The following is a 17,998-nucleotide window of genomic DNA, read 5'->3' on the forward strand; positions in this document are numbered from 1 at the left end:
AAAACAACACAAGTTGTGTTATTTTCAACACATTTTTTATAAGGCGGGGATCACATTAGCCAGCGGCAAGCGGCATATGTAGCGGTATATTTTTCAACCAATGAAAATTTCATTTTAATATTCCGTATAGCCAACGTGGTGCGTATAGGGGTCTTATTCGGAGTAGGCCTAGTGTAAAATCTAATTTAGCATTAGATAAGGCGATTGTAGCAGCAATTTTGTCACAAGGTTACCACAATTTTGTCAACTGTAGTCTCAATATGCAGTGATAGAAAGCCTGTCAAACAATATGCCTAAAATGTATTATAATGACAGGGCACAAGGAAAAATTTGGCTGCCTATGTTGCAAAAGTGAACATATCCCCGTCCCCCATGTTCGAGTGTCCTATCATTTTCAATCAAACATTAGAAATGCTGTCTTCCTGGCAGGAGGCGTACTTTTAGAAAATTTCTGGGTTTCTAAATGTTCCACATAGGCTTGTTTAATTTGCCAAATGAAAGTCAAAGTCTCTTTGAAGTGCAAATAAAAGAAAATGTTGCTGCTGTTGCTACGATATAGGCTACTTCTCTTACAATAAATCGTGACTTTAGTCTAATTAACAGACAACAGCGTAATTTCGAGGTGTTTCGAGGTATCACTGGGTTAATGCATAGGCTATGTCTTTGCATAGGCTATGTCTTTCTAAGCTTTAGGCTACTATATTAAGTACAGAATAACAGAATAGCCTAATGACAGAACTGTAAGATCAAATTCAAAAACGTTTGAAGTCTAACCAAAGCATTGCAAACGTATGCAATGGACACAACACAAACAAGTGTGTTGCATACCATCTTAATTCATTATAAAGACTAGGATTAGGCAGTCTCTATGCTGTTTCCATGGATACAGTAGTTACAGGAATCCAAGTTGTTTGCTGTTTTAAATATCATTGCTTCTAGCCAACGTTACTGTATATCCAGTGTTAAGTTTCACTTGCGCAGGGACGCGCACATATTGCATGAGTGCTCACACCAGGCTATGCATGGGTGATGGCACCAAATTAAAAAGTATAATTTCCTGATTGGAGAAACTTTTAGTTTCTTTTTCTAGTTGATATAGACAGTTTACTCAGTTTAAAGGCAATTGATGTCAACAACTGGATAACAATAGCCTGCCCTTGCTAGCTCACTGGGAAAAAAAAGATCTTACTGATGTTCTTAATGAGTTCCTTGTCTGAAAGCTAGCCAGCTGAGCTGATGTTCACAAGTCAGTTCAGCTGTTCTGTCCTCATCTTCCTTCTCTCCGTGCTTTCTAGTTTGTCCATGAAGAAACTCCCTCAGATATCTAGTGAACTTCATGCATATTGTCTTTCAGAGTTTAATCCAAGTTTGATGTAAGATTAGTTAGATAGCATGTGGCATTTAGAAAAACATTGTGGGCTAAATTAGGCTAGGAACCCTAGTGCTAAAAAGCCAGTTCATTATTGACGACCAGTAGCATAACACGTTGTCATTTTTGCCAAACGAAAAAAAAATAATCCAGATTTCACTTGAAGATCAGAGTAGCTCCCGTTGACAGGCCTACGTTAGCTGCAGACAACACGGAACAGTTCACTTGAAGGATCCGTAGCCTATGCACTGCCAGCTTTGGATGCAACTTCGTCTTCGCTAACAGCCCCTCACGTTCACTCATCCAGGCCCTTAGGCACATACAGTATTTTATTTATTACTGTAGGCTATTGCCTGTCATGTTCAGTAATGTGGTTATGTAGCCTGAGGAACAGTAGGCCTAGCACTATTTAGGACTGAGTAGACAACGCTAGTCCACCCAGAAAATAGTCTTCAAACTCATAAGCTTTAATGGTCATGTGTGTAGGCTACCAAGACGTGGTGTTAACTATAGTTAGTGTCACAGTACTTGAGGTCTAGGAGGTCGGATGTGTGTATCAAGACGTGGTGTTAACTAAATAGTTAGTGTCACAGTATCTTACTTGAGGTCTAGGAGGTCGGATGTCACCTTGCACCAGGTCAGTTAAAATACTCAGTGAAGCAAACCTGGATTGTGCTTTTTTTGCCTATTTTTTGACTCCCAAAATGGCGGCATTAATATCTCTATTCTGGTTGTTATGTTGACAATAAGGAATAGTGACATAGGCCGGAATCCTAAATAGATGTGTTAAAAACAACACAAGTTGTGTTATTTTCAACACATTCGTTTTAAGAGTATAATATTATACAATATTCAATTGAATGTATACACACACACTTCTTTTTACAGAAGTCAGCTGTTACACTATCCCATTTTGTATTGTAAATACAAAATGGGATAGTGTAACAGCTGTTCAAGGGTATACATAAATGTTCAAGGGTATACATAAATGTCAAGAATATTCCAGAAATATAATATTTGAGTTCTTCTTTTTGTGACAACCAGACTTTCAGATGCAATAAGTCTTAAAGTCGTATTGCATTCACTTCATAAATAGCAGTTGTATCTATCTAATTACCCAATGGAATTATCCCTCTATGTTCTCTGCTACTATTTTACAGAATGAATGGCTCTGCTTGAACTGCCAGACACAAAGAGCTCTTTCAGGACAACTGGGTGATATGTCTCCTTCACCTAAGACCTCTCCAGCCAAGCAGCCTATGAAACCAGCACCTACATCTCCTACATCTAGCGCTGTCCCTACCCCTACTTCCCCTATTTCAGAAGCTCCTCTTTCCCCTGCATCTAAAGCTCCTGCTGCCTTTGCCGAATCGAGTCCCAGTATTAATCATGCTCAGGCCAAGCAGCCTCAATTGAGCTCAGATAAAACAGTGGATCATAGACAAACAGCACAGGCAGCAGAAGCCACAGCAATAGAGGAAGACCCTGTGTCAGAGAACAAAACAGAGGTACTTGAGCTAAACATGGCCCAGACACCTGATATTTCAGAGAAGGCTGGTACACATGATCAAACACAACAGTCAGACACAACAGATACACCAGCATGCTCCACTGAAAGTTTGATGGAGGTTGAAGAAGTTAGGGCAAAAGTGGAGGAAAGTGTTGAACATTCTAATGCTCCCTCAGATGAGCAGAAATCTGAAATCATGAATACTGGTAAAGAGCTGACAGCAGTGGTAGAAAATGAATCTGTTCCTCTAGAAGAGCAGAGCACAGAAACTCAAGAACAAGAGGCAGAAATTGAAGAAAGTGTAGAAAATTCCAATTCTCCCTCTGATGATCTGACACTCAAAGGCATAAATACTGGTGAAAAACAGACAACAACTGTAGAAAGTGAGTCAGTTTCCTTGGCAGAGCAGAACATAGAATCCAAAGAACCAAAGACAATAATCAAAGAAAGTGTAGACCACTGTGATTTTCCCTCTGATGAACAGAAGCCTGAATGCATACATACTGGTGAAAAACAGATAACAACTATGGAAAGTGAGTCCATTTCCGTGGTAGAGCAGAGCATAAAATCTAAAGAACCAGAGGCAAAAACTGAAGAAAATGTTGACAATTTCTGTTTTCCCTCCGATGAACAGAAGATGGAAGGCATAAATACTGATGAAACAAATATGGCAATTGCAGAAAGTGAATCTCTTCCCCTGGTAGAGAAAAGCATAGACTCCAAAGTACCGGAGACAAAAATTGAAGAAAGTGTAGACAACTTAAACTCTCCCTCTCATGAAAAGAAGCTTGAAGGCATACATACTAGTGAAGAACAGATGGTAACTGCAGAAAGTGAATCTCTTCCCCTGGTAGAGCAGAGTATAGACTCCAAAGAACCAGAGACAAACATCGAAAAAAGTGTAGACAATTTAAAATCTCCCTCTGATGATCAGAAGCCCAAAAGCATAAATACTGGTGAAAAACAGACATCAATAGAAAGCGAGTCCGTTTCCCAAGAAGAACAGACCATTAAATCTAAAGAACCAAAAGAAAAAAATAAAGACAGTGTAGACAGTTCTAATTGTTCATCTGATGAACAGCAGCATAAAGATATAAAGACTAGTGAAAAACAGATGACAGCTGTAGAAAATGAGTCAAATGCAGAAAGTGAATCTGTTCCCCTGTTAGAGCAGACCATTGAATCCAAAGAACCAGAGGCAAAAATGGAAGAAAATTTAAACAAGTCCTCCTTTCCCTCTGATGATCAGAAGACCGAAAGCAGAAATGCTGGTGAAAAACAGACGTCAGCAGTCGAAAGTGACCCAGTTCCCCTTGTAGAGCATAGAATAGAAGCTAAAGAACCAAGGGCAGATATTGAAGAAAATGTAGGCAATTCCAGTTCTGGTGAACAGAAGCCAGAGAGCATAAATAGTGGTGAAAAACAGATAGCAACTGTAGAAAGTGAGTCAGTTTCCCAAGTAGAACAGAGCAAAAAATCTACTGAACCAGAAGAAAAAAATGAAGAAAGTGTAGACACTTCCAATTCTCCATCTGATGAACAGAAGCGTGAAGAAATAAAGACTGGTGAAAAACAGATGGGAACTGTTGAAAATGATTCAATTTCTCTGGTAGGGGAGAGCATAGAAGCTAAAGAAGCAGAGGCAAAAATGGAAGGAAGTTTAAGCAACTCCACCTCTCCCTCTGATGATCCGAAGCCCGAAAGTATAAATACTGGTGGAAAACAGATGTCAACTGTAGAAAGTGAACTAGTTCCCCTGGTCGAGCATAGCATAGAAGCTAAACAACCAGAGGCAAAAATTGGAGAAAATGTGGGCAATTCCAATTTTTCCTGTGATGAACAGAAGCCCAAAAGCATAAATGCTGGTGAGATACAGACAGCACCTCTAGAAAGTGAATCAGTTTGCCTGGTAGAGCAGAGCATAAAATCCAAAGAACCAGAGACAAAAATGGAAGAAAGTGTAGACAATTCAAATTCTCCCTCAGATGAAAAGAACCTTGAAGGCATAAGCACTGGTGAAAAACAGATGGCAACTGTAGAAAGTGAATCTGTTCCACTGGTAGAGCAGAGCATTGAATCCAAAGAACCAGAAGCAAAAATTGAAGAAAATGTAGGCACTTCCAATTCTCCATCTGACGAACAAAAGCCCAAAGGTATAAAGACTGATGAGAAACAGATAGCAACGGTAGAAAGTGAGTCACTTTCCCTGGTAAAGCAGAGCATGAAATTTGAAGAAACAGAGTCAAAAATGGAAGAAAGTGTAAACAACTCTACCTCTGATGATCAGAAGCCTGAAAGCATAAATACTGATGAGAAACAGATGTCAGCAGTAGAACGTAAACCAGTTCCCGTGGAAGTTCCTGACAAAGAAGCTAAAACACCTAAGGCTAAAATTGAAGAAAGTGAAATCAATTCTGATTCTATCTCTGATGAACAGAAGCCTGAAAGCATAAATACTGGTGAAAAACAGATGGCAACTGTGCAAAGTGCATCAATTTCCCTGGTAGAGCAGTGCATAGAATCCAAACAGCCAGTAGCAAAAATATGTCCACCTAAAACCCCTGATATAGAGCTAGACTCCCTCAGTCCTGTAGCTAATGAGCAGACCACGAACAAAGAGTTAGCAGAAGAAAAGACACCATCTGAATCACATGAATCAGAGATAAAGTCAAGAGATGAGGATAAACTGGGACACATCACTGTAAGTAGGAATCTAACTAGTTACCATAGATGCCATTCATAAGTAGAACACTAGAGAGACAGTAGCATAGCCTTTGTAGTGCTGTGTCATTATATTGTGCAACATTTAAGTGTTCAATGTGTGCAATGTTCAGGGTACAATCACAAACTAATGGAAAAATCACTGTATTTTTTTGCAGACAAACACTGAAGTAACTAGCCAACCTAAAGAAAAGGAAACCCACAAAGAACATGGAGATGAGGCTGTAGTGATGCAAGATAGAGTGACAAGTCCCTCTGATCTAGCTAAACTGGAGAGCACAGTTCTACCTATACTAGAGGCTCAGTCAACCACAGCTGTAAGAGATGATTTGGATAAATCAAATGAAATGGTCAAAGGAAAGCGTCGACTACAAGTGTTACCAATGTCACCTGAACAGAGCTCAGAGGAAGACGGCCAAGGAGAACCACAAGAGAGGAAGGATACCACTGTGACTGCTGCCTCCAACACAGAGCGGATAAAACTGTCTGTACCAGCTGAACTACAAGATTCATTTGAGGATAGCAGTGAGAGTGAGCATGTATCCCTCCCAAAGAAAGTGGCAGGTGGTGGTGAAAAAGATCCCTCAGACAGCCCTATGTCTGTTGATGAAGAACCGTTAATTCAAACCCAAATTACTGATATGAGTGCAGATGTGACTGCATCACCAAATCATGAGGACAGAGATCAGGAGCAAAAAAGACAACAAGATGGAAAGGAGAAAAGTGAGTCAGGGAGAGGTAGGCGTCTTCTTAAAAATAGCAGCATTAGTCCAGAGGATGCCAATGATGTGAAAAACCTCACTTCTCTCGCTAAATCCTCAGAGGAGGTTGCAACAGGTATTAGGCACTTCAAAACCATTGAGCTAAACAGCACTGCTACTGTTCGGCCAACATTCGACGATGGAGAGCCTGAAAGTCTAACAGATTCTCCTGAAGACCGCTCCAGAGGTGAGGGCTCCTCTAGTCTACATGCTTCCAGCTTTACTCCAGGGACTTCACCTACCTCTCTGTCATCCCTAGATGAAGACAGTGACAGCAGCAGTCCAAGTCATACAAGGTCAAGTGGAGAAGGTAAACAGCACAGGAAGGCAAAGCACCGACAACCTGGCCAGATGTTGCCAACTATTGAGGACTCTTCTGAGGAAGAGGAACTTCGTGAGGAAGAAGAGCTCCTCAGAGAACAAGAAAAGCAGAAGAGCTCAGGGAAAAAATCAAAGAAAGATAAAGAGGACATACGAGCACAGAGGAGAAGGGAGCATCCCAAAACACCCCCAAGCAATCTCTCTCCCATTGAAGATGCCTCCCCAACAGAAGAATTACGTCAAGAGGCAGAGATGGAGGAGATACGAAGATCATCTTGCTCAGATTTCTCACCTAGTATGGAATCTGACCCAGAAGGATTTGAAGTTAACCCAGAGAAAATTGCTGCAGTACAGAAAGTATATCAACTTCCAACATCTGTATGCCTTTACTCTCCTACAGATGAACATCATGGTGACACTCTGTCAAAAGAAGTGACAAGGAAAAAAGCCCTGAAAAGTGCAGATGAAGCCTATGAAGAAATTATGTTAAAAGCTAAGTCCCCCATAATTGAGAGAGTGGAGTTACCACCTTGTAAGGAATCTTTGTATAGTAGTACGTTGATTGAGGATTATGCTTATGAATCTCTTGTTAAGGACAAATGTGATGAGGAAGAAAAGGGTAAAATGCCAGTGCCAGAAAAATCAAAACATTTAAGATCACCAGATGAGGTCTATGAAGATATGATGCAGAAAAAGGAAATTATGCTAAAAGAACAGGACTTGAAACAGTCACAGCCAACAAAGGACATAACACAACCAGAAATAATATTACCACCTCCTGAATGTCATTCTGGTTTCATTCCCACCAGTAGCAGTGTGGCTATAGGCAAAGATGGGAAACCACTATTAGATGCTGAAACTGCCTATGAAGAACTTATGAAGCGACAGAAAGCTGTATTAACACCTGGAACCAGTCCAACACAGCCATGTCCTGATTCTGAAAACTCAATGTTACAGTTTGGAGCACCAGGGAATAATACAGTGATGGACACAGGTTCACAGAAACGTCTCTACCCTATACCAGACCTTAGGGTCATTCAGTGCTCCTCCGGTGAAGAAGAACCTGATGAGGACAGTGGTGCAGATCACACACTTGAAAAGGCTCCAAGTGCACCTGAGATCTTATCAGAAACTCCTATAAAGACAGAGCCCATACAAATTGTTTCCAAAGACCAATATACTGTAGCACCAGCTTCAGAGATAGACATACATTCTGTCCCATCATCTGAAGATACTACATCTTCTAACCATCAAGTAATATCTTCTGAGATACCTGACATTCATTCCTCATTCAGAGATTCCACAACCACAGAAATAGACCAGCATGGTGTGGTTGACTTATCAAAATCTTCTTTCTCTAGTCAGACAAACTTAGATTCCACCTCCATTGTCAGTGTAGCTACAAAACTGTCTCATCCCATTGTGGTGAGTGTATCACCTTTACCAACTGTACCACAATACATTCCTTCTGCACCTAGTGTAGTATCAACAGTTCCCCCTGTACCTCCCAAACCAGCAGTATTACGCCGTGGTTTGTCTCAGGAAAAAACAGACATTCCTATGCCTCCTCCCTTGCCACCTCCAACACTGCCGAAGCCAACTCTATATCCAAAAAAGATACCACCTCAGGTTCTTCCACGTTGTACTCCAGTGGGTATGACTACAGGCCCCAGTACTTTGGAAAAACAGTCTGGAGGTACAACACATAAGCCGCATTTTCCACCACCTGTTCCTCCAAAGCCATCCTCCATCCCAGCAGGTCTCACTTTCACTCACAGATCTGGAGAAAGTATCAAGCCTCCAATAGCTCCCAAGCCAGTGACAATTGTTCACCCACCTTCTCCTCTTCATTCACCAGCTAGACCAACAGTTCTAACCACCGAGTCTGCAAGCATAGCTCTGAATCTAAGTCCCTCTGTAGATAGCAGGCCTGGAACCACATCACCCAAATCCCCTTCATCCCCCAGGCACACCAAAACTTTACATGAAACATATGTAGTTATAACACTGCCATCACAGCCCAGCTCACCAGTAGAAGGCATACAGTCTCAAGCCTCAGCAAGTTGTGATTTTGCATCTCCAACAATGCACCCTCAAGCATCTCCTTATCCACCACAGCAACAGAGCCATACCCAGTCAGACCCACAACAACGAACAACAAAAGTGCCACTTGCATTTACTCGAATCACTGAATCAATAGAAAGTCAAGAAATATGCGGGCCTGAGAAAGTGGTGTCAAGCATGAGTCATGTCTATGAAGCCATATCAGCATCAGCTCAACCACCAGTACCACTAGCTAATGGTGTTGCACAAGTTGTAACCACAGAACTTCAAAGAACAACAGTGTCTGTTGTACATGAAAGAGTGCCATCCATGCCTACCCCAAGTTCCTTCTGGGCTTCGTCTAGTCCAGAGAATTTGAAAACTCAGCCTCAGAATAGCCACATCTATCATGCTGGTGAGGTTGTGGATCTTCGTACCCCAAAAATGGATGCAGATACAGCCATGAAAGGTGTTGACCTGTCATCATCTGAGTCAAGACGACAGTCTGTGGTTACTGAGAGCAGTGCAAGACAAACAAGTGCAGTTCAGTCATCTGTTGTCAATCTCAGCACAGAACCCCCTGCCTCTGTCTCTGTTGTGTCAGACAACATTACCATTGTCACTTGCACGGCCACAATTGCTCATGGTAATGATGCATTTCAGGCCACCTCAATGCCTCTTCAGCTTACAACAGCCAAATCATTTGAGCCAGTTTCTCAAATAATCTATCGACCAGTAGATGCCCAACCAGAGAAACCAATCAATCTGTCCACTAGTGTAGGGAAAGTTCAGACACCTCCTGTTACTGTTGCTCCAACCTTTGTAACAAGTGGTTTTGGTGCAAGTGTCCCTCCTCACTTGGAAACTTGTGTATCTGGAGCAGTAGATCTCACTACAGCAAAGCCTGTTCAGACCATTGTCTCTGTTGACAAATCCACTGCAGAGGTCATGACAGCTGTGATCACTGAGGAGGATGGAAAACCTGTAGATCTGACAGCTGGCAGAAGAGCAGTGTGCTGTGATGTTGTTTACAAGTTGCCATTTGCAGGGAGTTGTACAACCCAGCAGCCCACTCCACTGCCTGAAGACCGCTTTGGCTATCGGGATGACCACTATCAGTATGATCGCTCCCCTTATGGAATGAAAGGTTTCGTTGGTATCAAGCCTTCCATGTCAGACACTAATTTAGCTGAAGCTGGGCTTTTTCTCTACAAGAGCAAAAACAGTTATGATTTCAATGGTGCCATAGAGGGGGCCGTTGATCTTACTTCTGGAAAGATATCTGAGGCAGGTCAGTATGCTGACATTGCAGATCTCTCTGCGAGGTATCATTTTGAATTACCTCCACTTCTTCTGGGCTGATATCTTAAGATGTTTTGTGTTTTGTTGCTTTTTGTTTTTGCATGCATTGACTTTTTCTCAGCTCAGCATTTTCTTTTTACACACAGATGCATGTCCCTGCATGCTGTACCCTGTTGTTTTGACTTCCCAGCATCACTAATCTGGCAAGACTCAATGCTTACTCATATCTTTATTAATGTAACCAATGCAGTGTTTCATGGACTGAACCATCTAACTCTGAATTCTTAACAGGTGAGGCAGTGGACTATTCAAGCAGAGTCACAGGGGCATATTCTGGCATGACAATTCCACAGTTCTCCCAAACCAGAATCACATCTGCTACTGGAACGCCCTTTGTAGTCACAAGTGTATTGAGATCCTCCAATGGTATTGTCTATTCCTCAGTAGCAGCCCCAATCCCATCCACTTATGCAATCACCACACAGCCTGGATCAATCTTCAGTGCAACATACAATACCCTGTCTGGAATGCATACAAGTGACACTATGCCATCATTATCATCTCTTCAAAACCAACCTATTACCAGGTCTCAGAGTTTTGTATCCACATTGGTCACCACTACAGCAGAGGTACAAGAGCGACAGCCTCTAAACCTAGAAATTGTTGCAACAAAGGGTATTATTTCATCTGCTCTCTCTGAGGTTACACCTACAGTAGCCACAGTAGGTACCTTAGACTCATATACTGATGCATCTTTGGAAGCAATTGCTGCCTCCCTAGAGGCGTTATCATCTCCTATGGTGCCTGGTGATGGGCAGTACCAGATGGAACGGGAATTACTAGAAATGGAGAAAATGAAGCAGCAGCGGCTGGCTGAAGAGCTGGAATGGGAGCGTCAAGAGATTCAACGATTTCGTGAACAGGAGCAGATGATTGTACAAAAGGAGCTAGAGGAACTTCAAGCAATGAAACAGCAGATCCTTTGCCAGCAAGAAGAAGAAAGGCAGGCCCACCTCATGATGCAAAAGGAGACCTATGCCCAACAACAACAACAACTAGAACAGATCCAACGCTTGCAGGAGCAACTGAGACAACAACTTGAGGAGCAGAAGTTAAGGCAGATGTATCCAGGAGATGCAACAGATGCAGCCAGACAGGAAGCATTGCTTAGTATTGCGGAAAGCAGAAAGATTATGGATAGTGGTGTCCAAACAGATGAAGAAGACAATACTGAACAAACATACACATCAGGGAGGAAGAAGAGGGCTGTGAAGAAAAGTGTAGATAGCAGTGTCCAGACAGATGATGAGGACCAGGATGAGTGGGAGGTCCCAGCTCGAGCTAGACGTAGTAGGCCCAGAGGAGTGAAGTACAGTACAGCGGAATGTGGGGGACAGGTGTCAGTTCAGGCTCTCACAGAGATTTCTGTGCAAACAGATTCAGGTACTGTGAAGGGACATTCAGTGCAGGTTGATGCAAGATTGGAGTACTCAGATTCTGACAGAAGCTCCTCCCCACAGAGAGACAGAAGACGCCCAACTCCCTTAGAGTTAGGACAATCCTCTAAACTCAAAGTGGACTCCACTTCCCTCCAGGTGGTTCCCGTCCCTCCCAAATCCCCCAAAGTCCTGTACTCTCCTATATCACCATGTGTGTCCCCTAGCAAGTCCCTAGAGTTTGTGTCTTATGATAAATCTTTAGGAGACACAAGTCCACAGAGAATTCATGCAGCTGCTGCAGACCCATCAAAAGCTCAGCCTATCAACTCTAGAACACCAAAGATAATGCAGAGGTCGATGTCGGACCCTAAACCCATGAGTCCAACTGGTGAGGACAGAGCCATGGCGATTTTCCAGCATACAGATGATCATACTGTGAGTGCTCTTAATGTATTACACTGAAAAGCCAACAAGCCAATTAATGGCTTAATGAATATTGCCATTGCACACTTGGGGTACAAGTCTGGCTGCAGAGGGTAAGTGATAATGAGAACGTAACTCACGTCAAGGCGGGGACTCTGAAATGGGCGAGACCTCTTTGTTGAAGTGAATGTAAATAAAGCAAATACATCTGCCTAGCGATCTGTCGGCAAATCATTACAAACATTATCCTAACAATGGGACATTCTGCTGCCCTATGTGAAAAACTAAGCAGGACTGTAAGCTATAGCCAAAATACCTAGGCGATATATAGATATATATATCATTAACACATCATGGTATGGTGTCCAAACAGTATATAATTGTATGATTAAAGTAATGTGTTAAGTTGATATTTGGAGTTCAGAGAGGTTTCATGTCATTATTCAAACTAATCTCTCATCTCAACTTCATGCGTGATGATCATGATGATGATGCGTTAATTAAAAAATGCCTGTCTAACCAAACTGAGAGTTCATGATATTATTAGAATAATAGAAGGTCAAAACCATTGCTTGCTGGTGCTCCTGCTTTACTATTAGCCTATATTCCCACCCTCTGTTTCCAATAAGATAGGCTACACCATTTTGCTGGTATCTAGTAGGCTGTGCAAACGATTGCCTTTTTGTAAGTTCCAAATATATGAATCGCTTGATAAAACAGAACAACCTTGAAGTCTATGGCTTGGCACCCACACTTAAATCAGGTAGGCAGTAGGCCTAGTTGTGTAATTTCTCTTTAGACTATTTGATATTAGTCCCCTCTCTTCCATTCATACAGTAAGTGCTTTATTTGGAAAATAGTAGGTGCATTGAGGCACTTGAAAGTATCGTCACTTATTCTAAAACATTATCCAAAACCCTAAAAGGTTGACAATATTGTTTCCAACCATAACCTATCCACAGACAGTAGGCGTAATATAGTATTTCAATGTATGACCAACATATATAAAACCAATTATCAAAACTTGCAGTGTTGTCAGTTAATTCATCCAGTCCATTTATCTCTTTTTACACGCCTTTCCAATTACTAGTAATGGCAGACGAGGATAGAATATCACTGTAGTAGGCCTATCATAGTCATCAGATATTAAGTCTTAAGGTCATTTTTTGGCATCATCACAGAGTAGGCTAGGCTATATCGTAATGAGATTCCATTGGAGATTAAATGTGATTCAGCGCGACTCATATAATTAACATCACATATGTTTTACTATCGATTAACAAAGTAACCGCCTGGTCGGATGTGAAACAAATGGGTCTGAAAAGCAACAACCATGTTTTCGTGAAATGAATTGCTTGGAAGAGCAGAATAAATGCTATGTATTATTATTAAAAAGTATTCAGAACATTTGCACAACAATATAGAGATTGTAAATGCTACTGTAATATTGTCTGACGCATTCCATTTAAAGGTATAACTCAACAATGGTATTGGTTGGCTTTAACCAAATATTTTATTAAATAACATAGGATTGACTCTGCCCACCTCGTGTGTCTGTGCCCCTACAGGGGGCAGTGCCCTTTCAAATAAAATTTGTTCCCCCTAGTGTGACCACCACATAGGCTATTACGTTTCTATTCTGTTGCTATTTCACGTACTGTAGATATGGTCTTCTCTCGTTAGTTAGGTTACATGCAGCAGTAGAAAACTCGCATAGCCTCTCCTTGTCCCACTCTCACTCACACACACACATACACACACACACAACGGAGGCTCCCCTCCGTAGTCTAGGCTACTTGAATCAGAACAATTCAAGATTGTTGCAGCACAGAATGACAGTTCAGTTCAGTGTTCACTAAAAGTTAGCATTATCAACCCTCCAGCGCAAATTAAGTTCAATAGGCTACTCATGCGTGCAAATGAACTAGTTTGTTCTTATCCCAACAAAGTCAATCGTGGAGATAAAATTCGTTAGACATGCAAAGTTATCAGCAGTTAGCAACATGCATGTAAGAGCCTTAGGTACAAGGTAGCTAAACACCCAACAGCTGGGTCTCTACTCACGGACACTAGGCCAACTCGTGGTCATGATTAAGCGATCATTAAGCTATCAATTCATCAACTGTGATGTGAAATATTTGTGCCGCCAACGTCCCCCCCCCCCCCCCAATAAAAAAATGGTGCCCCTTTGGAAATCAAAAAGTCCCCTCTATCACTGTACTCTGCAGCCAGGTCTGACCAGATTGCAAGCATCATAACAAAGGGTCTGAAGTATGTAAATTAGATATTTCAGTCTTTTATTTTTAATAAATTTACAAAACACACCAAACACCTGTGTTTTTGTGGAGTATTGGAGCATTGTGTGTAGATTGATGAGAAAAAAACATGAATTTAATCTATTTAAAGATGAGTATGAAACATAGCAAAATGTGGAAAACTTGAAAGGGTCTGAAAACATTTTTGGTCGTACTGTATGTATGAGGGGATCAGATAAAAAAAATATATGAATAAAAATTCTAACTGTGTTTTTTTTTTATTTACAGGGTAAGTCATCACCCATTAGTACCCCATCTGGAACACAGAAGAAAGTAAAGAGAACCCTTCCCAACCCACCATCAGAGGAGGAGACAGGCACACCTGGCCAGACAAACTATAGTACTGCATCTGCCCGTCGACGCCTCTGCCGAAGCACCAACATGGCCCGTGCCAAAATCCTGCAGGACATTGATAGGGAATTGGACTTAGTGGAACGTGAATCCTCGAAACTTCGTAAGAAGCAGGCAGAATTAGATGAGGAGGAGAAAGAGATTGATGCCAAACTCCGCTACTTGGAAATGGGAATCAACCGCAGGAAGGATGCCCTCTTGATAGAACGGGAAAAACGGGAGAGAGCATATCTGCAGAGTGTGGCTGAGGACAGGGACTACATGTCTGACAGTGAGGTCAGCAACATCCGCGAGACACGGCGTGGAGGTGGTGGGGAGGAAGCAGGTGGACATGGATTGGAAAGACCTCACACGGCCCCTCAATCTGAGTTAGAGCAGTTTGTCCCACCACAGACCAAACAAGAGGCTCAGTATGGCAAGTACTCTCAGTACCAGTACCCACAACAGACCCTGTACCAGCATTCTTTGTACCAGTCTCAACAACCGTATCAGTCCCAATCTATCTATTCCTCTGTGCCATCCCTCACAGCTTCCCAACAGCAGAGTTACCATCAGATGCTCTTACTGCAGCAGAAGGCTAGACAGCAGGCTGCTCTCCTTTCTGAATTGGATGCCACTAAGATGGCCACCAACTATGATGTCATTCGGAGTCAACCAGATGCCTCCTCCTATCTAGGTGGAAAATATGGTAGCCATTTGGACCTCCGCTCTTTAGAAGAACGTGGGGGTAGCATTGCTGGGAGTCCAATGTCTAATGTGTCAAGTGATTCCTTCTACACAGATGTGGAACACCATCAAACCCCCAGGAGCTACTTACTCCTGGAGGATGCTGCAGAGCTCACAAAGGCATCATCTGGCCTCTCCGACTCCACTTATACTCTTGCAGAGAAAGAACTTGCTAAAGCAGAGCGTCTCCTAAGGCGAACTGCTGCAGATGTGGGAACAGATTACCTTGAAAGTTCTACAAGGCTTAATGCCTATGCAAAGACCCAGGAAGATGAAGATGCCATGGAGGAACCTTATGAGCTAAAGCTACTAAAACAACAACTGAAACAGGAGTTCCGAAGAAGCACTGCTGGAACAGAGAGCCTTGAGCAACTGGCTGGTCTCCCACACCACTACTACACCCCTGGTTCAGGTGTTTCCAGCAGTTCTTACAGACCATTCTCCAAGACTGAGAAGTACAGTATTAGCAGACTGACTCTAGAAAAGCAGGCTGCAAAGCAGCTTCCAGCTGCCATCCTCTATCAGAAACAGAAACCCCCCTTGATAGACCCTAAGCTTGGCAAGTACTCTTCCACTTTCCAGGATACCAGGACCCTTGACACAGACTACACTAGCTACCTTGGATCTAGTGCTGCCTCCCCCAGGTCAAGCAGGCTACTGCAGGATGAAATCACCTTTGGACTCCGCAAGAACATTGCAGAACAGCAGAAGTACCTAGGTTCTAATATGAGTAATAATCTTGCAGGGTCCCTCAATGTGGGTCAGAGCCTTAACCTCAGCTCTGGTGTGCGGACCTCCTTAGGAGAGGATTCGTCTTACCCCAGTGGTAGTAGATCACGCCCTTCCTCTAGGCCATCTTCTGTCTATGGCCTGGACTTATCCCTCAAACGAGATATCTCCAGCTCCTCTCTGAGGCTAAAAGCAGAAAGTGAGGCTTCAACTGACACTTCAGCCTATCAGACTCCTTCTGGCAGAACAAAGCCTACAAGTTTGCCAATTGTTCCTGGAGGAAGAGGACGTATTCCAATTGTGGCCCAGAACTCGGAAGAGGAGAGCCCTCTGAGCCCTGTAGGCCAGCCAATGGGCATGGCGCGAGCATCTGCAGGACCCCTTCCACCTATATCTGCTGACTCCCGGGACCAGTTTGGGTCTTGCCTTTCTTTGCAAGACTCCCAGCAGCAGCACCTGAGAGATGAGCAGACAAGAGGTCGTGGTTATGTGCTCATGGATGACCTACAAGGCACCATGTCAGAGAGTGAAGGTAAATCTCCTCTGTTTACAATTTTCTGGCTGTGGCACAGCGCACATCTCACACAGCAATGTTTCAACACAGCTAATTCACAGCATCACATGCTCAATTTGCATAATGCATTCTATCAAGGAACTTTCACTTTCTGAGTTTATTGTTTTTTTTAATTTTATTTATTATTTCAGTGCTAAGAAATGTGTCTGCTTGCATGCATTATGATTTGTCTTCAGATAAATTGCTTCCTTCATTTGAAACCTTTTTTCTGTAAGCTTTGTGCATGTTTGTGTTTTAGACAGGATTAATAATCAATCATTGTGTGCTGCATGTTTTATATCCCTATCAACCTGCATGTAGGAAGATAATTTTCCTACATTTATTTCTGTCTAGACTATGTGTTATCTCAGGGACAGAATATCTCTTAATCATTAGAATGTAAACTTGTGATATAATAATAGAGAACAAATGAGTTTAAACCAGGTTAAATATTACATCATATGGTTTTATAATATGTTGGTATAATAATATATAACATATAGTCTCACAGAAGTATATTTTTGATTTCTTTTGACAATTTTACACCCTCTAATATGTGTTTGTTCATTTAATAAATACTTCTAATATTATTTTGCATGTGTTTCATTTGCAATGACAATCAATGCCATTCAGATGTTCCTGTGCTAAAGAAATGAGTTTGATTATTGCATTCTTGCATGGCATGGTATTGCTTGACATGCTTATTTATTTAGTTTGCTTTCCTCTAAATCATATTACCTTATATTTGCAACACATTTGCTTACACATCTCTTTTTTTCCTTGCTTGTTATCATCTGATGCCATGATCACATGGTGATTTTCAAGCAAACATGATCACAAACCCTACGTATTTTCTGATTCTGACATTCAGAAAATGTTTGCAAAATTAAGTCACACACACATACACATCCTGTATGCTTGGAATTGAAAGCATATATTGAATATTTGAATGTGCTGGACTAATGATATTGTACACATCATATGCCATGTTATGCTATATAAATGTTAACACATTTAACATAGTTACATCACTGTACGGAAGGATTTGAACCAGGGGTGTCAAACATAAGGCCCGTCAGCAGGTTTCATACGGCCCCCAAGATGTTTTGGGTAGGAAGGGAAAATTAGAAAGAAAAGATATCCACATCCAGAGGTCTTCAACAATTTGTAATAAGTAATTTCTGTGATAAATTGATTCAACCTAGAACTACAAACCATCCTCAGGAAGGAAGAGGCCAAAAAACTGACATGGAAGGAAGGTATTTCAAGAAAGAGTATGAAATGATGTCAGTAGATGATTTGTAGCCTACTTGTTTGCTCATAAGTGGGTATAGTAAAGGAGTATATCATCAAACAACAATCTGATACCAATGCAGAGAAATGAAAATGACCATTGACGGCCCCCACGAGGTCTCATTACAACAAATCCGGCCCA

At 41.9% G+C, this 17,998-nt stretch overlaps 1 protein-coding gene across 4 annotated transcripts in view; it reads left to right on the forward strand.

Annotated features, from left to right (window-relative positions):
• pcloa (piccolo presynaptic cytomatrix protein a) overlaps nucleotides 1–17,998 on the forward strand; it is a 70,941-nt gene that overhangs the window by 12,240 nt on the left and 40,703 nt on the right. For all 4 annotated transcript variants that reach the window (XM_042078662.1, XM_042078665.1, XM_042078663.1 and 1 more), the window contains exons 4-7: nucleotides 2,530–2,877; nucleotides 5,759–10,016; nucleotides 10,319–11,901; nucleotides 14,433–16,542. In XM_042078662.1, the coding sequence (XP_041934596.1) occupies nucleotides 2,530–2,877; nucleotides 5,759–10,016; nucleotides 10,319–11,901; nucleotides 14,433–16,542 (8,299 nt within the window). The remainder of the gene's footprint in view (nucleotides 1–2,529; nucleotides 2,878–5,758; nucleotides 10,017–10,318; nucleotides 11,902–14,432; nucleotides 16,543–17,998) is intronic.

The sequence above is a fragment of the Alosa sapidissima genome, chromosome 22 (genome assembly GCF_018492685.1).
Source record: "Alosa sapidissima isolate fAloSap1 chromosome 22, fAloSap1.pri, whole genome shotgun sequence".
In the NCBI taxonomy this organism is placed as follows: domain Eukaryota; kingdom Metazoa; phylum Chordata; class Actinopteri; order Clupeiformes; family Clupeidae; genus Alosa; species Alosa sapidissima.